This window comes from Podarcis muralis, chromosome 12 (assembly GCF_964188315.1).
Source record: "Podarcis muralis chromosome 12, rPodMur119.hap1.1, whole genome shotgun sequence".
Lineage (NCBI taxonomy): Eukaryota > Metazoa > Chordata > Lepidosauria > Squamata > Lacertidae > Podarcis > Podarcis muralis.
Genome location: NC_135666.1, coordinates 15,301,938 through 15,326,857, shown reverse-complemented (window position 1 = coordinate 15,326,857; position 24,920 = coordinate 15,301,938). Strand labels below are relative to the sequence as shown.

At 40.7% G+C, this 24,920-nt stretch overlaps 1 protein-coding gene across 6 annotated transcripts in view; it reads left to right on the top strand.

Moving 5' to 3' along the window:
* DIP2C (disco interacting protein 2 homolog C) overlaps positions 1-24,920 on the top strand; it is a 292,197-nt gene that overhangs the window by 151,445 nt on the left and 115,832 nt on the right. For all 6 annotated transcript variants that reach the window (XM_077936762.1, XM_077936761.1, XM_028750165.2 and 3 more), the window contains exon 2: positions 23,642-23,713. In XM_077936762.1, the coding sequence (XP_077792888.1) occupies positions 23,642-23,713 (72 nt within the window). The remainder of the gene's footprint in view (positions 1-23,641; positions 23,714-24,920) is intronic.

The window sequence follows — 24,920 nt, the reverse complement described above, 5'->3', positions numbered from 1 at the left end:
GGGTTAGCGGAGTCTGTAACCTGAAGCATCTGTAACCTGAGGTACCACTGTATCTGTAAACTGGCCCTAACTGTTGCAGGTTTGCACCATCCACTCGGATCCCACTAATCTGTTTGGGCTGGTAGAAATCAACATAGTGATTTTAACAGCTTGTGTGAATTGTAATTCTCTTGCTCCTCTATTAAATTTATCTCTTTGAGCTGCTATAGACTCACTGGGTGACCTTGGATAAGTTGCTCTCTGCCTCCCTCACTTCCTCATCTGTGGAAGTTACAATGACCTACCCCACAGGGTTCCTGTGAAGATGAGGGAAATAAGTACTGAAAAAATCACTTCACGATGTTAAGAGGGCTGTATAAATGATTCATGATGACTTAGTGCTTTCCGTGTATGAGTAATTTTATATTTTCTGAGGGAAGTTAATGGGGTGGTTATTGCTGCCTCTAGAAAGCAGTGTGTGTTTATATCTCCAAAAGTGAGGGGGAATTGCCATTATTGCTATTACTGTAATAAGATATATTTGGCCCTGGCATCTCTTGTGAAAAGGATCAAATGGTGGATGATGAGAAATAACCTCCTCTGCCAATCAGGGTAGAGAATGCCAGGCTAGTGGATCATTAATTTGCATATATATATATATATATATATATATATATATGCAGGTTTTGGTGTCCTCGGGTGTCTTCCCGTGTAAAAGTTGGGGTGTCTAGGCGACGTTTCGACGAGGTCTCACTCGTCATCTTCATCAGCTGGAAGGTTTCCTCCCCGTAGAGGTGAGATATTTGCTTTCGTAGATTTTCACGGGTACAGGAATGCAGGTTTTGGTGTCCTCGGGTGTCTTCCCGTGTAAAAGTTGGGGTGTCTAGGCGACGTTTCGACGAGGTCTCACTCGAGTGAGACCTCGTCGAAACGTCGCCTAGACACCCCAACTTTTACACGGGAAGACACCCGAGGACACCAAAACCTGCATTCCTGTACCCGTGAAAATCTACGAAAGCATATATATATATATATATATATATATATATATATATATATATTGTTATCAGTATGGAAAAATATAACAAGTACACCAAATTAACAACAGCAAGAATTTCACACAGTGGGCTATCCTAAAGATTAAAATGACAAAGAGCCCAAATGGGAAAACTAGAATAGGAAGTAGCACTTTTCGAAGACAAGTCAGAAGTGCAAAAAAGTGAGCTGAATCCAGGAAAGAGAACACTTACAATTTGTTCCAAAACAAATCTCTCTTGTTGTTTGTGTATTGTTCACATGTGTAGTAGGTTCACAAGTTGCATAAAATGTCTCTGGCATCTCTTGATTACTGACCGCCTGGATTTGTCAGGTCGATGAGTGTGACATAGAAAAAGACTCTTTCCCATATTCCTACCCTGTGCAGGTGCCTGCGGGAAAAACATGGACCTCGCCCTCCTCAAGATGTTTGTCAATCTTACATTGTCATATTCTTGCAAGGTTCCAGTCATGTTGCTAACAAGACACCACTCATTTGCACATAAGAATTTAGGTAGGGCTAATAGTATTATTTTAATAACTTAATTGCTCATGAATTAATCCAGTGCAAAATGACTTGAGCTCTCCAGGTAAGAAATAGTCTGGCACTCTGGAAACAGAAGCTTGTTCTGGAACCCTTATTCAACCCTTATGCTGGGATAAACAACAACCATTAATGCTGCTGTGTGACAGTTCTTCACCTGTTTTGCCTCTGCTTGCTGGTGATGCTAATGAATGAGTTTACTGTTAAGTTGTGGGTGAACATATCAGACGACACAGCGATTCTTCAAACAGCTCTTGTTTATTCAAAGGCCAGAACAGAACTGAACTGAAGGGTTCAGCCAGCCTGTTTAAATAGAGCTCCACTAGAACACAACAGTAACCATTTTCTGTAACTATCCAATCACTGAACATCACTTTCAGTCCCTTATTTGCATATGTGGACCTGAGTGAAAACTATCTACAGTATCCCCCTGCTGGCCCAGGGTGAGAACTTCAGTACATAACAATTGCATAGCCCTAACATTGGCCCGCAGCAATTCCAGGCTCATGGGCCTATGAAAGCAATGGTTGGATCAGTGTTTGTTGCGAGGAAGGAAGGGAAAGGAGATTGTTAGCTGCTTTGAGCTCCCTTAGGGTAGTGATAAAGCGGGATATCAAATCCAAATTCCTCCTCCTCCACCACCCTGTGCCTTTGACATTACAGGACGTTTGGTAGTTTTGCTCACTCCCCTCATCACATGTTTTACTTCAAGCAATGCAAATCCTTCCAGGCGAAGCTGTCCCTTGTGATTGGGTTGCACGAGATCCCGCTTTTTTATAAATACAAGATAAAAACAGGGTTGAACTGCTGTTTGCTATCTGAGTAGCTGCTAGCACCTTTAGCCCTGCTGACACATTAATATCTAATCGCATAAAGGGACAAAATGCAGTGTGCAGTAGAATGCCATCTGTGGCAGCAAACTGTGGGAGCATTTGCTTATGATGCCTTGATAATATGCTATCAGTTTGCCTGTCAGACATAGTCAGCCTCAGCTGACAGCGGTGGTCTGGGTGCTGGCAAGAGCATTGCAGGGCTTGGGATTTTGGGGATTTTAGGAGAATAATTGTTAGTCACAAGGAGTGCAGTGGTACCTCGCAAGACGAATGCCTCGCAAGACAAAAAACTCGCTAGACGAAAGGGTCTTTTGTTTTTTGAGCTGCTTCGCAAGACGATTTTCCCTATGGGCTTGCTTCGCAAGACGGAAATGTCTTGCAAGCTTGTTTCCTTTTTCTTAACACCGTTAATACAGTTGCGACTTGACTTCGAGGAGCAACTCATAGAACGCGGTGTGGTAGCCTTTTTTGAGGTTTTTAAAGACTTTGGTGATTTTTGAAGCTTTTCCGAAACTTTCCCGACACCGTGCTTCGCAAGATGAGAAAAATTGCAAGACGACAAAACTCGCGGAACGAATTAATTTCGTCTTGCGAGGCACCACTGTATGCTGTAAGGTACATGAGTAATGGCTATATCACATTTTGTCTTATCGTCCTGGAGTGAACCGTTGCTATTCCATGATGGTAAACAGTGTTATACGGTATTTTAGTTTCTACTGACAAGAAAGAAATAAGAACCAGGATGAATAGAAATATTGAAAGGAAAGCTCCATAAATAATACTACGTGATGGTTGCACAAGCATTCATATTGCTCTGTGTACATCCCACAAAACAATGTGTGTGTTGTTGCTCATGAAAAATCTACATGTTATTTATTTATACAATTCATAGGTTGCCGCATAACCAAAGTTCTCCGGGCAGTTTGCAGGGATTAAAACACGAAATTCCCATACAATGTCGCTACAAAGTAAGCTTTTAAAAAGCCGTTAAAAATGGAAAGCAGAGGAAAAAGACTGTGCGGTAGTAGTTCAATTAAACCAAGCACCAGAGATTAAAACATCCATAGAATAAAACCAAAACATAGTTTCAAAGGTCTGGAAAAACAAATATATTTTCACCAGAAGAACAGGATGGTAGGCCATTTTCTGTGCAACCACTATTTTAAAAAAATCCCACCTTTCTAAATACAGTGGTACCTCAGGTTAAGAACTTAATTCGCTCTGGAGGTCCGTTCTTAACCTGAAACTGTTCTTAACCTGAAACACCACTTTAGCTAATGGGGCCTCCCACTGCCGCCGCGCCGCCGCTGCGCTATTTCTGTTCTCATCCTGAAGCAAAGTTCTTAACCTGAGGTACTATTTCTGGGTTAGCGTAGTCTTTAACCTGGAGCATCTGTAACCTGAGGTACCACTGTAGTGGAACTCAAGGTGGTGTGCGAAGGTTTCTCACACCACCTCTCATTTTGGTATTAGTTCAGCCCAGTACTGCTTCTCTTCAGTGGGTTTACTGTATCAGAAAATCAACCTTGTTTGAAGTGACTGTTAACAAATGCAATTTTGCCCAAAGGCACTTTATAGTAGAATCCTATAAGTCTCTACTCAGGGGTAAGTCCCAGTAAGTTCAATGTGATTTATTTCCAGGTAACTGGATAGAAAATTTCTACGTACCTCAGTGTAGCGGCCAATACTCTTTCATCCCATCATTAACATAACTCAATTTACCTGTGCATCAACAAGATAGTATGGCACCTGGCAGATTTTTGGTTGGACAGTGGCCAGGTTGAAAATGGGCAACAGTCAGACTCGAATGAGGATAGTCTCAACCAATTGAGTGCATCAATTTTCTCTTTCTTTCTTTCTTTCTTTCTTTCTTTCTTTCTTTCTTTCTTTCTTTCTTTCTTTCTTTCACCAGTGAGCATGATATTTAAAACCAGGCTTTGATCAAACTACAGCTTTTATAAACAGTGACCTTGGTTTTGGTCAGTAATAAAGTTTTGGCCCTAGGTTTCTACTTGAGATTATGCTGATTATGCTGCCGTGTTTGGTGTGAGGCTAAATTTCTTTTAAAAAGAACTCAAAAGCAGTGATCTCATTATATTCTTATGTGGGAATCCAGTTAGCTTCAAGCTCGTTGGCCTTGAAAATCATTTATTTCCTTTCAAGGCCTTTTAAAACAGCTTTGTGACTTACTCATAAAGCGGCCTCTAAACCTTTTGAAAACTTAACAGCTATAATTGATTAGCATTTTAGATAAATGTTAAGCCCCATTAATTGCTTTGTTACGATGTTGGCTTTTCTGACTTTATGTAATTTTGAGATGCAAGTTCATGCTATAGAAGGCTGCAGTAGACTCAATTTGATGTCTGAGAATGGGGTTAGATGAGGTGCAGCAGTCTAAATTTGGCTCTGAATCTTAAGTTCTGACCATAAGATTCATCCATCAGGGTTCTGGCAGGCAAAAAAATAGCTAGCCCTTTGCGGGGTTGAGAAAGAAGCACCCTTCAGACGCACCACAGATATCCCAGTTGAAACATTCTTTGCTCCAGGAAGCCAAATAGTAAAGTACTATTATCTATGTTCTGCTGACTTCAGATTAGGCTTCTGAGATCCTATATAAATGGGGCTGCCTTTCAAAACTTCTTGGAAACTTCATGTTGTCAGAGACTGGTCCAAGGGAACACATCTTTTGAAACGACTACACTGGGTCTATTTCTAAGCACAAATCAGAATGTCAGGGTTTACCTTTAAAGCCACAGGCGGCTTGGGAACCTGGATGCCTGAAAGACCACCTTCTCCCTCATGAACCTGCCCATGCTCTGGACTTTTGGAGGCCCTTCTGCAGGTCAACCTGCTCTCTGAAGTTGTTGTTGTTTAGTCATTTAGTCGTGTCCGACTCTTTGTGACCAGAGCACGCCAGGCACTCCTGTCTTCCACTGCCTCCTGCAGCTTGGTCAAACTCAAACTCTCTGAAGTTAGTGTATTGCAAACGAGGAAGGCTTTCTCAACTGTGGTGGATTTTTGGCATGCTCACCCCAGGAAGGCTCGCCTGGCAACCGCCCAAGTTATGCCTTTTATTTCCCCAGTCTTTTAAGAGTGAATCTTGTTTTTTGTTGTCGCTACTAGTCAGGCCATTGCTCAATTTAAATCTGTCTTGTCTACCCTGACTGAAGCAGGTCCCCAAAGTTTCAGGCAGGAGTTTTCCCCCAGAAGATGCTGGGGATTGAATTTGAGCCACTTGCATGCAAACCATGCGCTCTTGCCACTGATCCGCACCTATTTCCTTTGGAACTTTTATTGTTTTAATCTTCTTGACAATACCCTGACAGCACGCATGCATGCACACACACATACATGTATGAAGCACAATCAGTGAATGAATAAAATTAATTTGGGCTGCACTCAGAACAAAATCTCCAGGATCCTGACTGCGGGAGGTTTTTGTTGAGCTACAAGGATGGGAGGAGAATAGATTGTTGTTTTCCCTCTCTACTCAGACACCTCTGGCATATCCTTCCATTAACAATTCATTTGCTGCTGCTGTTTTCCTGGCTCAGTGCCTAAATATTCTTTGTGTTGTTCTAGATATGTATTAGGAGTAGATGGCAAAAATCCACAACATGCAGGTAGCTCCTGTCATGCAGCCTGGGACACCTCAGTCATCTTACTTATTCATCTTACTTATCAGAACCCCCCATCTTGAGCACTGAAATATCCTTCTTGAGCTGGGGACTCTGCGTTGGTGCCTCCACCACTCCATCATCACAGGGAATGTCCATCTTACATGGTCTATATACCACATATATCAAAGCTTGTTTGTCCTAGTTGCTGTAACGACCTATGTTCTGAACAAATAAATTCCGTCTTATTCTTTTAGTAGGAATAGGTAAAGGGTAAAGGGACCCCTGACCATTAGTTCCAGTCATGACCGACTCTGGGGTTGCGGCACTCATCTCGCTTTACTGGCCGAGGGAGCCGGCATACAGCTTCCGGGTCATGTGGCCAGCATGACTAAACCGCTTCTGGCGAACCAGAGCAGCGCACGGAAATGCTGTTTACCTTCCTGCCGGAGCGGTACCTATTTATCTACTTGCACTTTGATGTGCTTTCGAACTGCTAGGTGGGCAGGAGCAGGGACTTAGCAATGGGAGCTCACCCTGTCGCGGGGATTCGAACCGCCGACCTTCTGATTAGCAAGTCCTAGGCTCTGTGGTTTAACCCACAGCGCCACCCGTGTCCCACCCGTTGCACACTAAAATGGAACGCTAACCTGTAAATTGAAACGCTATTTTACTTCCAAGGAAAGGAGCAGGGGAAATGAGCTGCTAAGAATAACGATAAGAGAAGATAATCAGTGAATGAAGAAAATAGTGTTCCCTGTTCCCTGTAGCTTTTTAGAATTCTCAATTGGGACAGCATCGCATGATGGGGTTTCTCTGTTTCTCAGACCCTTCAGGGACACAGTAGCATACGAAATGTATATCATCACAGAAATTTCACCTCAAGCGAAATTCAAAGCAAACAATTTTTTTGTGTTGGTGGATCTCACAGGGGCATTTGGATACTATGTTATAAGATAAGGGGCTCCTGCTTTAATTGCAACTGTATACTGCTTATATTCCTTAATTAGTACAATATTCTCCGGTGCAGATGTTCAACACTGTTTTCCTTGTTTCCCTACTTCATCTTAGCCCGAGAATTCATTCCCTCTCTCCCCCACCATGTTCTGCCAACTCCATCTTTCCACTGAGATAATGCCCACTGATACTGAAAAGAAGAAGGGGACTTTCCCACATGCCAAAGGCATTTTCCATGAACTTGAGACATGCCTTCTTATGAATGCTTTAGTGTCCTCAAGTTGATAGGCCTGCCACTGCTTATGCAGAAAACCACATGATCCTGAGTTCCCAGGACTGCACCATTTTAAGTGGGGAAGAAAGTATTTAAATTCTTTTCCCACTTTGAAAATTTCCTCCCCGTTAAAAGCCAGCATATCAAAAACAATATTCTATCCTAGCCTTCCTCCTCTTGGCTATGTTTCTGTGAATGAGCAATCAGTTCCCTTTCTGCAGTCTGGAACGGGACGGGCCTGGGTGGGAAGTTCAGACCATGTTATTTTCTGTGTCTGTAGCTTGGTTTCTTTCCTTTGTGTCCGGACTACATTTACATGAAAAGAAATTTGCCCAATTCAGATTTCTGGTATGAACCTTTAAGACAGTAAATGGTTTGGGACGGGATTGCTAAAAAGACTGCCTGCACCCATATGAGACTGCACGCAATATCCAAGGTTTTGCTTGGAATATTCTGCATTAGTCTTCCGTCAGAGAAATACTCTGCCTTCCTCGCAGCGGCCTTTTCCTGCCAATTGCACCTGAGTGAAGCTGTACGAAACAGCTTTCTCCACATAAAAGCAAAAGCCTTTTAGCTGTCATTTCTGAATTCTCCCCCTGCCCACCTTGCCAAGCGCTTAGCCTCTTAACACTCTCAAAGCTATCTCAGCTTAAACTAGGGTCCCCCCCCCCTTTTCTTTCATTCACACCAGACCAAGGACAGGGAAGTCAGCGTGATTTTACTACTGAAAAGCCATGATAACTGAGGACATTGCAACCCCCGCTTCGTCTTTTTCCAGCCTTATGCTGTAAAATATTTTAAACAACCTGTCATTTAAAGCAATGTATTCTCCTATCCTCCATGTTTTTAAGTAGCTTTCAAAGTAGCAAATAGTAATTCATGCCCTCTGTTGATAATCCCTGTAGGGTTTCAGCAGGCAGGTGTTTTAACTACAAGCTCTTCTACGGTTCGTTTCAAGTCATGGTAAAAAGTATCCTGTAGAATACCATGACCCCTTTCTTCTAACCTTCGTATTTTCTCTTTCACTGATTCCCCAGCCCTTCCGTTCCTTTTCCTTTGCATCTAAACATTGGCACAACGCTCCTAAGATACAATTTCCTTTTATCCTTTCTGATTGCCAATGGGGTTTGAATCCTCCTTAGGACACTTGAAGAAATGATATTTTGCTATATGCCTTGGGTAGGGTTTTTTTTTTTTAACATGACTCTACCGTGTGTAATTAATCATCTTGCATCAAGTCATTAAAAGTAATTCAATATGAGAATCATAGAATTGTCGAGTTGAACAGAACCACGAGGGTCATCTAATCTAAAGCAGAATTGCAACTTTTAAAAAATGAATATATTATTCATATCAGTTCATAAAATGGACACAGTTGTGTCTAAGAATATAGAAATGCGGGCTAATGCAAACCATGAACTTTGCTTAAATGTTGACTAAAATTTATGTATTTTTTCCTGTGTGTTCTTTGCTATCCTTTTATCCTGGATTTCTAACGATGTATAACTTGTGAAAGGTTCCCAAGTTTACAAACTGTGCGCTTTCAATATTGCTTTCTCGTGTTCCAAATTAATTCATTAAATAACATTTCAATATTTTTGGCTTTTTCTCACATTTGGTAACATGGATTGTTGTCACTGTTCCCATACTTTGCAGATGGGCCATAGGATTGGCTGGGTCTCCACCAACAATCTTGCCACATTTCGTTGTTATTCCTGCTAGTTACCGCCCTTCAAATCATCTTTGCACATCTCTGATACATGCAGGCCTCCTGGAATTGCTTATATTCTCAGTGCTTATATTCTTATTAACAAATGCTATATTTTTGCAATTGTACCTATGTGTCCATATTTTCTCCTAGCAGAATTTGACACCATTTCCTTTACCCTCCTCCCCGAAAGAAACATCAGAGGAATATTGAGCTGGCAATTTGATATAGCTGTTTTATGAGATTATAAAATAACCAAGTGCTGTACTTAACTAATGGATGAGAGGGATAATTGTTTCATTTGTCATCAACAATGTGCATTTGTACAGTCACTTTCCATCCTTGCTGGTGAAATGTCTAGGTATTTTGGTTTGGGTGCTGGAAAAATGTGATAGCCACACACAAAAATGAAAAGTATTGGTTACTTAGCAAACTGATCACCAATAACAGCACTGCCATGAACCATCTTTCATTTCAGAGGGACTTCCACTATTCCGAGTTGGATTGTGCCTGTTTCTGCCTTGATGTCTTGGGCTTTTCAGCGGAGAGGTCTATGCACGGCCCATTAATTTCCTATCAACGTAGGGTTAGTGGGTCCCAGAAGATCCTTTTATTGATGTTTGGCATTTCCCCAGTCCCAGTGCAGCATGAAACATCACTTTACTTCATTATCTTTTTTGAAGGAAGTTTTATTAGAGGATATACCATTCCTTTAATGATGTTTGCCATGTTATTTTTAAGTTCATCTGTTAGTTTGTTTAGCTAATAGTTAGATCTTCCTACACTTTAAAGCTCATACTTATGCATGAAATATTAATGGTAGAAATAATGATCCACTGTTAATGTTTCCAATTATGAGAAGAAAGGATTCGGGGAAAACAATACTGATACTAATTTTATAATATTATAAATAAATGTTGGAGTAAGTGCTGCACACACACACAGCCATAACAAATAAAGTCCTTCCTATAGCACACACAAACACATCCTTCTGTTTGCTCAGGTTTAGGGTTTTGGTAGTTCAGTCATAGTTTGCTAAATATGTCTGCTTTTTAAATATAATTCTGATCTCACCAAAACGAATATTTTAAAACAGATACCACATTAATTTTCTTTAGCAGGTAATTGGATTGATACTTTCCTCCCCGAACTTTATTTCCTGAGGCACTTTGCATAGTTACATATACTCACAAGATAAATTGATAATTGCGTGGATTAAACTTCGTTAATGGAATGATTGCTACAAATGCATGAACTGACTGCTACAGCTGAGATTTTAATAAGCACATTTTTAAAGTCCTCTTCAATTAATAACCTTGACTGTAAAATCTTGTATCACCTATTGTGATTGTGGTGTGGAAGCCACTCACCCTTATTAGTTCACCTAATGTGATGGTTTAGAATAGCCAGTTGGTTAGGGAACAAAGCCGTTTGCAGTCCAGCTTCTGTAAGGAAAGAGAAAATCATTAGTTTGGAATTAAAACCCCAGGCAGGTATTGAGAACTGCTTCTGGGTTATAGGGAAACTATAAAACAGGGAGCCCAGAAGCAAGGAGCCTGAAGGAAGAGTACCAGTTAGGTAAAGGACTGAGGAATGCATTGGGTTTGTGAGAGGCATATAATTTCAGCAGAACCTGCTGCTTTAGTAAGTGTAATTCAGATTGCAGCTGAGATGCTACTACATTGGAGGTCAGAAGCTGCTACTCAGATTTTTCGCAAGGGAGGGCTTCATGCTGAACTAATAATAAAATGAGTTGGATTCCAGAAAGGCAATCAATAGACGTGGCAGTCAATAGAAAGTAATATTTTTAATAGGGTGGAACTAAAAATAATTTTTAAAATACACGGGAAGTTACGCATGGAAAATACATTGGGCTGTTGAAGCAGATAAACCGCTTTATTATTGGAAATAATAATGGAAACATGTATAAACTTTAGGCCTTGGTCCATAATCAAAGGTAAATTGCAGACCGTACTGGTACACCCCAATATTATTTTGATTCAGACATGATTGTGCTGATAAATCAATAACAGAAAGGTACAACTTACTATTTATTTTAGCACATGCTGAAAATAGGGATGATAAACAAGGTCTCTCTCTGTGTGTGCTTGTGTGCGCAGCTAGCTTTTGTATATTCTGTCACATGGGCTTCTAGTAGACTTTCGTCCAAGGTACTGATCTGAACCACACTCAAATGAACTCCAGCCGTTCTGTAGTATTGGGTACTCCCCTGGACAAGATTTATATAGATATAGATATTGATAACCCTTCAGTGGCAATTAGTTCTCAGACATTTTCTGGAAGGGAAAGTTGGTCTTCCTTCTCTACAAAATAATAGTTTTTGTCCCAAATAATGGCAAATGGATAGAAAGGGGCTAGTTTTTCATCAAATAAGCTTAGCATTGCAGGGATTAAGGGGTGACTAATGTTTCCACCATTTCAAATGTAATAATTTTCAAAGAAAACTAAGTACCACATCATTCCTATTAAATTGTCATGCCTGACATAATGACATTACACTTGTGAATGAAAGATAGCTTGCATTTCTTAATTATTGTGATCATAATGCTTTTTAGAATTAAAAAAACCAGGAAGAGGAAAACATTTAAAAATTAACTTGCATGTTTAGGCTGCAGTCCTTTACTCACATGGGAGTAAGAATTGAACTCAGTAGGGCTTCCATCTGAATAGAATAAGTTGTTAGGTTATAGCTATACAGTGGTACCTCAGGTTACATACGCTTCCGGTTACATACGCTTCAGGTTACAGACTCCGCTAACCCAGAAATAGTGCTTCAGATTAAGAACTTTGCTTCAGGATGAGAACAGAAATCGTGCTGCGGTGGCACGGCAGCAGCAGGAAGCCCCATTAGCTAAAGTGGTCTTCAGGTTAAGAACAGTTTCAGGTTAAGAACGGGCCTCCGGAACGAATTAAGTACTTAACCCGAGGCACTACTGCACTGTATTGAGCACAATCCACTTGGGACTTCTGTTGCACATCTTCCATTAATTTCAGGCTTTATGCAACCTGAAGCAATAAGGTTGCCCATATCTGACACAAACTCCAAAAAATGTGAACTGGCCCGGGCTTGGAGAAGAGACTTAGGAATGCTGAACTGGAAGATAGGTATTGAGTTGCTTTTGTCTACATTTCAAATACTTCTGTCATCTAGAAATTTCAGAATTTCATTTCACATCTGTTGAGCTATGACTGCACTTGATGAAAAATCCTTCACGGCCGAAGGAGCAAATTTAAAAAAAAAAATCGATCATAAGTTAATGGAAGAATATGGAGCTGAGACAAGTGTCGCTGTAGTTTCCAGAGAAAAACATCATGGAGAGGAGCTATGTTTTGTAGCCTTAGACCAAGTGGTGTTTGCTTTGGCACAAGCAGTTTAAAGCACTTGTCTTATCGCTGGCTGTATGCCTGGGCATTGCATTGTTCACTCGAAGACACAAATAGTTCACGTACAGAAGAGAACATAAGCAGTGCTCCTAAATGAAAGGGCATTATTACGGATTCCTCTTTATGTTCAAATTACGATGTCAAAGCTTGAACCTTCCCTAAATTGCTTCATAAAGACAATGCATAGCAATTATTCAATGCAGACTTCAGATGACCAGACTGCTCTCGACTCCATGTTTATAAATATCAAAGAATTCCAATACTGTTGTAATAGAGGACATTGATGGAAACTTGCATTTTCCACGTTTGCTCCTGGGCCAGGCTTGCACTCTGATCCGATCAGTAAGGGGGTTCTGCTTGCTGAAGTTCTCTGCCTGCAATTTTCCTCTAGCTTTGTCTTGTTGGCAGGATCTTTCTCTCCTCACCTGATAGAAGCTGACAACAACTCATAGCATATAAACACTGTTTCTTGCATTACTGTGAGAGGAGCTTACAGACTCCTAGGGAAATACGGCAAGCCTATTTCTTCTTCCACTGTGAGGGCGAAGGAGGTTGAAGAGCAAAAAAAAAGGTCTGTTCTATAAACGCATTGCCTGCACTTAACATTATGGAAAGGCACACCAGGCTTATCAGGAAGCATCAGATTAGTATTTATGTGTACGTAATGTGGAGAATAACAATACATGAGCAAGTGTCTTGGGTTCTGATTGGTTTGCCATTTGAATAATTGACCCAGGTGGCAGCCAAGCATGCTAAGCTGCAGATGAGAGCACATAATGGGTGTCAAGGTCGCTCTTCCAGCAATGGAAACCATAATGAGAATGGGACCGTTGGGATTAAGATATGCGACATTGACAAATCACCTTACACATGCTCCCTTTATGTTATTTTATTGAAAGATAATTTGTTTTCCTTTCTGCTGGAGTGCTTCATGGGAGAGAAGCTCAGCTGGAGTGAACTTTCACCCTTGCAGTGAGCCAGGATGGTCTCGTCTGGGACAGAGTTTATTTTGCAGAGCAGATGCGTTAAAGTGTTGCAGAGTCATTTCTCCTAGAAAGATGCACGGTCCTGTGAAATATAGAGCGTATTTGCTAACTAAATCCTAATTAACCCTATCGGTTATGACTTCTAAGTTTGATGGTTTTTCAGGTAATACTCTACCTGCTCAATCAGTGATTTCACTACCTGCAGCCAGGTTGACAACCTTCGTGGAAGCCATATGACAATTGTTTTAACAGAGAAGCCAACTTGGATTATAACTGACAATAATAAGCCTTATGTAGGGACAATGTCTCTAGCTTTCAGCATTCTGTAAAGGCTTTCAGCATTCCTAAAGACAAAGACTTTCAAATAGATTGAACATTTAAATAAATAAATATTAATTTTCCACGGAGGTAATTTGGGAAGGAGATACCTAAATCCTCCACCCTGAATTAGAGAATGCAAGATAAGTAGGTCACCTGCAGCTTAGTATTCTGCAATACTTCTATTTTCTTTTAAATATTCACAAAATAATTTAGCAGATAGGTGACATAAAACACAACGTGTCAGGGAGAGGGGTGGGTGGGTTTTCATTACCTGCAGAGCCAGTAATGGTTTCTTTGAAAACTTTGCTTTCAAATTATTTCTGTATGAAACAAACATACCTGTTACATAAGATAAGAGACACAGTGTATGACGAATACCAAACCAGCGTTTTTACCAACTCAACTTCTTCTAAGAAGTCATATATTCTGATCATTTTCACAAAAAAGTTGCCAAACTTGCATCTTTGATTCTGTTGTGCTAGTTTGCTTGAAACAGTAAACCTGTTTATGTCTGTATAGATATGCAAAAAATACAGGACAGTGTAGATAATATCCTGTTAAAATAGCTAGATTTATTTATACATTTATGTTTAAAGCATTTCTATACTGACTTCCATCAAAAAATAATAAAATACATTATAAACAATAAGAAATACAACAGCATTACAGAGCTAGAGCAAAGGCAAAAAAGATGCTAATCAATGGCCCAAGAAAACTTTTTTTTAAAAAAGCAATTGCCATTAGCCAAGTATAACAGACAGCTTCCTTATATAAAAGGGGAGGGAGCTTCACAGCAGAAAAGGCACTCCTCCTGGTCTGTACAGGAGAAGCATTTGTAACTATGGTTTGCTTAGTGCACATGTGATGCTTAAACGTAATTAGCACAAACCAGTTTGAAAATCTGTTTCAAGCTGTGGTTTCCTGTCCAGTTTGGTGGTTAACTGTGGCCAAACTGTGTTAAGACGCAGCACTTAACTGTAGTTTAATGCACATGCACCCAGTCAGCATGGCAGCACAGAGGAGATTGGAAACATTTGCTTCCATGTTCAACTAACTGTAGTTTGCAATGTTCAAACTGGGATATGTTGTGTTTAGTTTAAACTGTGGTTGGTTTGAACTAAGCCAGCTTCAAATGATGGATTACAATTGTAGCCTTTTCAGATAAACCATAGTTAAGTCTTAACTGCAGTTCAGACAGAATGACAAACAGTTCGTTAAAAATGGAAACTCCTTCGGGAGGAAGTGTAGGATGAGAATTCAGTCAATCAGTAAGCAAAGGCTTCCTATCCGCAACCACAGCAGAGGAAGAAAGTGGACAGGGAGCAGGTTGTGCATGTAACTCTAAACTGTTACAAACCATGAACAAAACGATGCAAACAGAACACTTAACCAGGAAAACAAACCATGATCAAGCATTCTGTGCAGCCAATATTGGTTATAGAAATTGTGTGCCACTGGCAACCCTGCACCAGGCACTTTGTGTATATCTTAGTGTACAGCACAGGGTTTTTTCCTACTTTGCAGGATGAAACAGCGCTTATCATCAGTTTGTACTTTGTCTGGTGCTAAAATCTACGCATCATCTTCATGCTTACCTTCACATGTCTTCCATGTCAAAGCAGCCTGTACTTTGGCTACTTGCCTACCCAGAGTTTGTAAAGTTTGTAAAGTGTGTTGAAATGGCATTTCGCAGCCCACCACTTTGGTTATTCTAATTTATTTGAATATTCCACAGAAGCAGCATTTAGTATCCGGTGTGACATGAAACTTAGATGGCCGTTACTGCAGAGGGAAATCAGTATTAAGTTACAGGAGTTTTCCTGTTATTGTCCTGGCAGCATTCTGAAAACAGGAATTTCAGCAATTGTCTTTGGAACTGGAACAAGAACATAACAGATCTAAGCAGGTTAGGGAACAAAATATACCTATAAAATGTATTAGGAAAACATAAGTCTTGCCGCATTGTAACATAACTTACTGAGAAACAACAGCTGGATTGTGAGTGAATAATAGGAAATTTCTGCCAGATACCAATGGTAGATATTTTCAGACACAGTCAGATATATGCAAACATGGAACTGCATAGGGGTTAAGTGTGTGTGTGTGTGTGTGTGTGTGTGTGTGTGTGTGTGAAACCTTAAGTACAGTGCTGAGATGATTGCATGCAAGCAATTACAAGACCGTGTTTTTATTTATTTTCTTAAAAAGGAAATTGCTTTTCCTTTTGCCTAATCCATTCTGTGGATCACTTGTTGCTTTGTTTGCAGTACAGTATCTTAATTATCAGTTCAGGTTTTGTTGCTTTATTAAGCAAGAATAATTGGGCCTGCTCTGATTTTGAATTCAGCAGATTAATATAAAGCTATGTTGAGTGGCACAGGTTCTCTGTCCCTGAGTTAGGTATATGCTACTGGTAGGGCCTGCTTACTGGTGGTGCCTTAGTTGTGGAATTCCATCCCCTTCTAGTACTAAATTTGATACATTTGATGAGCCAGGTAATGTTATTTAAAACATACATTGTTAGCTGTGTTTAAAATGTTTTATTTAAAGGTAGGCTTTTTTAAAAACAGAAATAAAGATACATGCCCCTCTGTGCATATCCCCCGAACTGTGTAATGATGATTATATAAAGCAGACTCTTACAAGAAAGAAAGCTATTGTCATTTTTACACTGAAATATAAATTAGGTATAAATTAGAAGTAAAATAGATCCTGAACCTTATTTTTTCATATATTTTGGAGCAGACTCTACAGCAGCAGTCTCACTGAACACAGTAGGCCTTATTTTTGTGGAAGCATGCATAGGGTTGTGCCACAAGGATCTTAAATTCTGGAGTACTCACTCACTGCTAGCCCTGCCTTTTAATCAGGGAGCAAGTGTTAATCCGAGATTAAGACTTTAATCAATCATTCATACCAGTTAATTAATTAAAGCTTCTGGCCCTTGTTCTTTCCTTTGCTGATGTATCTGGGTTACATTGGGTTCTGCACTGGTGCGTGTGGAAAATAAGTGATTAAAACGGAACAAGCAAAAACACCAAATATAAAACCCATAATATTTCCAAGAATATTAAGAACCGGGCTCCGGCAATTCTTCAGGGAAAGGGACTTCCACAATTTGTAAGCCAGAGTGATTCAACCAGCTATAACTGAAAGGTCTACAGTACAGTGGTACCTCGGGTTACATACGCTTCAGGTTACAGATGCTTCAGGTTACAGACTCCACTAACCCAGAAATAGTACCTTGGGTTAAGAACTTTGCTTCAGGATGAGAACAGAAATCGTGCTCCAGCAGCACAGGAGGCCCCATTAGCTAAAGTGGTGCTTCAGGTTAAGAACAGTTTCAGGTTAAGAACGGACCTCCGGAACGAATTAAGTACTTAACTCGAGGTACCACTGTATGTACTTTCCATCAGGGCCCCCCAAGTTCAATTCCAGACAACAACAACAAGGATCTCAGGTAGCAGGATCAACAAAGATCTTCAGGAGGCTTCAGGACTCCTACCAGTCAGAGTAGACAACACTTGGTTGCTGTGCTTTTATTTGTTTTGAAGGAGGAGGAAGGAAGCAACGTGAAAGATCTCTGCTTAGGATTGTAGAGTTGCTGCAAATCAAAATAGGTAGTATCAAGTACCATACTCTGACTTGGTGGCTTGCTGTGTTTCCATAGTGGCTCCTCGGCAACTCAGCAAAACTCCTTTCCTTGAGAGCCAGTGTGGTGTAGTGGTTAAGAGCAGTAGACTCGTAATCTGGGGAACCGGGTTCGCATCTCCGCTCCTCCACCTGCAGCTGCTGGCTGACCTTGGGCTAGTCACACTTCTCTGAAGTCTCTCAGCCTCACTCATCTCACAGTTGTGGGGGAGGAAGGGAAAGGAGAATGTTAGCCGCTTTGAGACTCCTTCGGGCAGTGATAAAGCGGGATATCAAATCCAAACTCCTCCTCCTCCTCCTCCTCCTCCTCTTCTTCTTCTTCTTCTTCTTCTTCTTCTTCTTCTTCTTCTTCTTCTTCTGAGATTGCAAAAATAAAATAAAAAGGGATTGGTAAGCACCTGGAAGGCACAATAACAGGATAAATCAACTTGTATCTAAAGCAGCATATAATCCTACCTTGAATATATATTCCAAGACAATCGGTTGTATTCAGCTAGGCTTTTCTCAGAGCAGAACTATTGAAATCAACCTACCTAAACTAGTCATGACCATTGATTTCAGTGGGTGTACTCTGAGTAAAGGCTAGCTGAATACAGCCCATATGTAGGCACACTACATTAAAAAAACAACTACTGTTGCTGATGCTGCTAATCAAAGTTGATTTGGACCTTTAAACAGCTAGTGTGAGAGATGAAAAATGGGTTTTCCAGCAGCTGCTGCTGCAATATATATATAAATACTCTTCAGAGATAACCCACCAGCCTTATAAAGCAATAAAGGAAAGAAAACAACATTTCAACAGAGATCCTAATAGCCATAAAATTCCAAAAATGGAAATGATTTGCTTTCATTACATAAAGTGTCCGTTAGAGCTTCGAATAACGAAATAAACGTTGAGAATGGAAAGCTTCCCTGTTGAACTAGTCTCTGTTTACGTTTCAGTAATCCAGGCCATAAAAGCAGTGTGGTGCAAGTGCTCCTTTCTTAGGAAGCTCTCAGAAGACCAAGGGACCACACAGTGCTCCCCATATAGAATATTTACATTTTGAGAAGTGCATCTGTACCTCTGGCTTTCAGCCACGGTGGTGGCAATTTAGTCTCGCCACCTGGCTGTCAAAATATTAGAAAATTTGACTCAAGAATGGGATGGATGGCTCAGGTGTCACTTTATAATCTTTGGACTTTAGTTTGGTAAAGTTTCTTAAAAAAACTAACAACATGGCAAGGTGCTCAAAATGTGCTGCAGTGATTGAACTTTAAAGGTAAGTAGAAACATTAATAATTTGGGAGGCCAGAGGGGTGGGGAGGTTCAGGGTAGAGGAAGTAGGAAAAGATGCATAAACTAAATCGGCCGCTGTACGTATTATTTTAGTTTCATTTCTCAAAAGAAATTGTAAGATGTTGTATGTGCACTGTAAGTTTATTTTGTGCAGAATAATAGGTTGTGGATTACTGACTTGAGGATACAGTAACCAGGCTTAACATATAAAGGCATTTTAATATTTTCTGGAATGCTTTTTGGATTTCATTAGCAAGGAATGTGAACAGTAAAAGTTGTCTATCCTTTTTAGGACCTCTTTAGAAGGTAGTTGCAACAAAAGAGCAGTAAAAGACGTTTAACCTTTTTAATGCTCTTAGGTAAAATCTGAGCACATTCTACACTTCAAAATTTGAAAAATTCAGTCATTACAGTCACTTATTACTAAAATGCAGCCATTATCTGACTAGCTTGTAGCAAAGAAGAAGAAAAGTTAGTACCATTGGGGAATAAAACTGGGCTAACGTGGGTAAGAAGAACCTTAGAAAGTTTGAAGCTACAATAAATTCTCTATTTCAGAGAGGTTGTTGCATGCATTAATGTCTGCAGCGGTACTGTACAAATCCTATTATTTCCTCTGAACTGTTCCATCCAGTATTTTTCTTGTAAATACAGATGGGATTAGTTTTACTGAACTGAAACAATATTAGATAATGCTGTGTTGAATAAGAGAGCTGTGGTACTCGATCACACATTTCCAATCCAAAAGCTGGGATTCAGAGAGCGAATTTAGGTTTTGTAAGTGCCCACTTGGTCTACCAAGGGGTGGGGTGGGAGGGGAGGCTGTTCTCTTAGCCCAAAGCCCCTTTAGACATGTGGGATGTTGCTTCTCAGTTATTCTGCTCCTGGCTTGAGTCTCCATTAGGCTACAAAATGCACCAAGTTTCCTTTTGATGCTTTTCCTTCCCTTAACACTTTCACAGATTTGCTTCCTCCCAACTGCAACCCCTTGTCTCCTTGTGTATTTTTGGAAGGGCAGACAGAGAGACTGTCTGCATCATCAGTGGGAGAAATCAGTGAGTCATAGCGCTCAGTTTATGGGGAGCATTGTTTCATTCGAATCTCTCTTGCCAAGATGCTGACAGGGAATTTGAGTCACCAGCAGCAAACAAGCTGTAAAGAACTTGAATCTGTAGGATAGAATGGCTTCGGGAGGGAAGGAGGAAGGCAATCACCGATAATATCCACAGCTTGGGATACAGTTTTCGAGAAGGGTTGTGCTGGTATTATTATTTTGCCCAAGTATCCGAATCTTCACTGCAATCTTGTGTAGTATTCATATTCTTGCCTGCAGGTCTAATGGAAAATTCTGTCTCTAGTCTGGTTCTTTATGTGTGGTTTATTGCAACTGAATTGTTTGGGTTCAAACTGGAGACAACTCTAGGGTGTTGTTTCCCAGGTTTCTGATAGCTGGTGCACTGACTTTATTTTTGAATTTTTGGTGGAAGCATTTGATTTTTCACTCTCCGGCAGTAAATGTTTTGGCCGTACAAGTAGAATTTGCCTACTGTCAGAGACTGCCTTTGTACAGGTTAGACTATTTTGTCCATCTAGACTAGCGTTGCCAACTCTGACCGGCAATAGATGTTCGGGGTTTCACTCAAAGGTGTTTCCCATCACCTGCTACCTGATCCCCCCCTTTTAACTGGATAAATGGCAGGGGGTTCTGCTGCATGTGAAGAGTGTGTTCTCTCGCTGATCTATAGTTCCTCCTACTAATTCTATCAAATACCTTGTATTATCTGAAATAAGGTTGTGTTACATTAAATGTGAAGGCTATTCACTATGATGTTCTACCTCCACGGTTGGAGGCAATATGCCTCTGTATACTATTTGCTGGGAATTAAAAGTTGGGCGAGTGCTGTTGCTCCCAGGTCCACCTTGCAGGCTTCCCAGAGGAACGATCAGCCTGGAAATTACTGATCTAGGGGCTTATTCATGTGGCACTTTTCTCTACATGCATGATTGTAACTAACGCCTTATCTCGGTGGAAAGGGGTGTTATGTACTGAAGTTCTCACCCTGCGCCAGCAGGGGGATACTGTAGATAGTTATGCAAATAAGGGATCGAAAGTGACGTTCAGTGATTGGATAGTTTTAGAAAACTGTTACAGTTACATTGTACTGGAGCTCTATATAAGCAGGCTGACTGAACCCTTCAGTTCAGTTCTGTCCTGGACTGTCCATTGGTCATTTCTTCTCTATATCTGGCCGTCAGGGAATGGATTATACCCTCCCCAATTCTTCTGCAGTTAGTGATAAACGAAAATGTAGGATCTTCCTTTCATTAACTAGTTTTATTTCCTTGTCATCCCTTCTTCGGGTTGTATTTCGGTATATGCCAGAAGTATAATTCTGCAAAGGAAAAGAAAAGTGTGATGAAACATGTGCTCTGCCCAGTTAATGTTTTCCTTAATAGCATCTTCAAATGAAAGCAGGATATCACTTTCCTGTTTGTGTGCGCACATATTTTTAATAAACACATCTCTGAGCAAGACCTTGCAAAAATACACTGGATAGAGTTGTCTGTGCACTATTGGGGGGGGGGGGCGAGTGGGGGAGTTCAGAAAATGTATTTTGTAATGCCACTGCATGCACTGTGTATTAATGAGCGCCTAAGCACCTGCTGCCTGCATTTTCCTTTTGAAACCTAAATTAAAAAAACAACAGCACTGGGATGAATATGACCACAGAAAGGGGACTGGGCCACTGAGTGAAGTATTTAAACTAGGTGGGGAAACAAAACAGCTTTCTAATTCTTCTGGGGGAGGTTAATTCCAGTCCTCTTTATGTGCTTTGTTGCATGTAGTCTCATTAGTGCTTGGAAAATTCATTTTTAAAAAGGAATTCGTTCAAGATCGAAAAAAGGAAATTAGTTCCAGTTCATCCTTTTGCAAAACAAACCAGTTCGAGTTCATCCAGTGAACTTTGGTTTGCCCTTGGCAAATTCTCTTTGGCTTTCAGAATGTTACAAGCTGCTGTGCTAAAGCATTGTACAGGGTCCAAAAGTAAATCAGGGGGGCACACACAAGTAATAAGATAGCTAATACACATAATGTCATCATAATTGTATTTCTAGACTAGAAAAGGCTTACCCTATTTAATTTGTACCAGCCATACAAGTGTTAAAGACACAGCGCATCATCCACTTTCTTCCTGTATTTCTTGCACCAAGCTGCTCCTGTGGGAAGAGACTCAATCTCTTCAGCAGGCAAGAAAACGATTTATAATCAATATCATAGTAAAATAGAAGTCATTCGGGTTTCCTGCGATCCAGACATCCCTCTGCATTTTAAAATAAAAATCTTAGCAGGTGTGATGTGCTCTTGTCCCTCAAAGACTCTAAATATTATTTCCCAGTGTGGTGTGAAAACTGTGAAATTCAGTATCTCAGTCTGTTGCGGCTTTGCCATTGCTACCGCCTCACTGTCACCAATCCAAACGTTGCAAGGATGTGGAAGCAACAACAGTGGTAGAATCCCCCCTTTTATGCAATTCCTAAAGGCACCAGAGTCCACCCAGGACCTACACCTGGCAGCCCTATGACCCCTTGGCTCCCAACAGGCCTTCTCCTCTGGCCTCTTTTCTCAACTACACTTCTCTCCCCCAAGGCTCTCATATATATCCCCCAACTTCCTTCCGCTATGTGGCTCTGGGCTCTTATCCCCGTCAGTGCAGCCCATCCCACATAGATTTCCTTTCAGTAAACCCTAAACGAGGTTTTAAGCCCAGGCAGACAGAATGCTATCCCTTTCTTAAAAAATAAATAAATAACCTGGACGGTGAAGCTTCAAATAAATAAATAACCTGGACGGTGAAGCTTCCTTTGCTGAGTTCTTGGTCCTCTGAGCATTTGCGGTGTTGTCTTCCATCACGTCAGCTCAGCCAACTGCTGAGAATGCCAATAATATTTTCGGCTTAAACTTCAGTGGGATGAAAAGTCTCGTTTGCTCGCTTGAGCAAAGGGACTTAGTTGCTTGAAGTACCTACCTTATGTCCTGAGGCTGGAATCTCTGAGGTAGGAAACAGGAATGTACAACCTTGGCTGCTGATAACAGAAGCCGATGCAGCGCTTCTAGACTGGCCAGTCCTGGTGCAAATGCTAGGAGCCTGTCCTTCTATTTACTGCATCCCTGGCCTCCGGGCTCCAGCTTCTAGCAGCTGAATTAAGAGACCCTGGTCTGAAGCACACATCTAGATTCAGACCTGAGAATAAAACAGAATATGAATTGGCCTATACCGGGGCAATTGTCTTGAATGAAAAGACTGCCAAAATGAAATTAAAATCCATGTCACGACCTATGCTTAAACATTTTAATCCATTTATCAGAGCAATACACTAAGGTTCTAATCTTTTTCTTCTTTTGGGGGGGGGGTGAGCTTCATGCAGCTCAGCACATGGGGTTTGTGCATTTCGTTTTACCTGTCAGAATGCTCATCCCAGCCGCAGTGCTGAAGGGATAGAAATGTTGTCTTTTTATAGCTTGATCGTGGGAAGTACGAAGTGCTTCTGCTTTGCATTTTGTCTTGAAATAGTGCTTGGAAGCTTAGCCAAATGTTTATATTGTCATTTAAATAGTTCACCAACAGTTCCAAATCTTTTGTGTGCCCTTCATGCCTGATTAAAGAATCCCATTAATAGTTGAGGAAATGCTAATTGGTAATGTCTTTTGCCAGCCATTACGTCCCAAGCATTCTATATAATCCACTGTTGATTAACTTAATGAAGGCTGATGTAGTTTTTGTGTGGCAGAGTATCTGAATGACAATGCAACCCTCTCGCTTCTTGGAATCTCCACCCGTCGGTATAAACTACTCTGGGTGTTTAGTTGCCAAAAATGTCTCCAGTGTAAATTAGATTTTTCTAGGCAGAATGAACGTAATATGCTTTCAATTGTTTGTTCATTACAATCATCAAGACAAACAGTGGCAAAGTGTATGGTACCTCAACTTAAGGAGGCAGGCTGTGTCTTCATTCAAGCTCTTATTGATTTCCCTTTGCTTTCCTTGGCAGGTGACATCACACAGAAGGGCTATGAAAAGAAGAGATCAAAATTAATTGGGGCCTACTTGCCACAACCTCCGGGTATGTAGAAATGTACAAGCGATGCATGGCGCTGCCGTGTGTATTGATCATTAAGCCAGAATATTAATGTGTATCTCTGGGGGAGATTATCTGAGGCACAAAGGAACCTGTCGCTGTCATGCAATGGATGTAGATTTCCCCACCAGCCAATTCTCATGTAGAAATGTGCGTCTCCTCGTATAATTAAGTGGTTGGTGCACATACTGGATGAGATTTTAAATTCCTTTTGGTAAACTTAAAAACAATGAAAGAAGCAAACTATTTAGGAATAAACACTTGAACCAGAGGGCAAACACTGAACATAAACATATAAAATATGCAGAAGGGTCCCCTCCCCATTTAAGATTTCACTTGTGGAAACCCAGAAGTAGTGATCATCAGCAGGAATGGGTTCAGAAATGAATCATGCATGCAGCAAAATCCTAGTCAATTAGGATTAAAGTGGTTTATACCTAGGCACTCCAGCGTTGCAAGGCTGTGGGCCACAACTATAATCCTTTTGGGGTGAAGCAAACTTTAATAGACGTGCATACAACAAATGAAAAGGAGTTGGGATGACTCCGGCACCAAGATCATGCAACTTTGGGGGGGGGGGTGGTCTTCTGTTTTCTCTCCTGACTGTTCTCTGATGCAACGGTATATGACCTTGTACAATGGACGAGGCAGGCTCTACCGTTTTGTGAGATAAGGATAAGAAGTTCTTGCCCTTATTTAAAACCTAATTAGATGGCATCAAGTTTCATTTCAGAGTCAAGATGCCTCATATTATCAAATGCTGACAAGCAAAAGAACGGGGATGGTTCTATCCATCTTGGCTTGCATCTCTGGGATTATCAAGATAGCCAATATCAGAGACAGTATGGTGGGCTAGATGGAATGTTGGTCATATCTGTTGGGATTTTAGCCCCCACCAGTTGCCATTTTTTCTTCTTAAATAAATGGGATTTCTTTGCTTGGGGCTACAGTGCCACGTAAAGAGCATACCACATTAGCATTTTCATTCCCCAGGCCTAATAAACTTGAACTGAGTTATTCCAAATGCTCTTTAAAAGGGGGTGGAATACACTCTTCCACTCATGTGTACTACTGCAAATTACCTGGAAAATATGCAAACTGACAGGGAGAATTATAATTGGATGTATATATGAAAGTGTGTTATAAGTTCTATGGATCTTTTTAAAAAACGGGAGCCATGTAATATATAGAT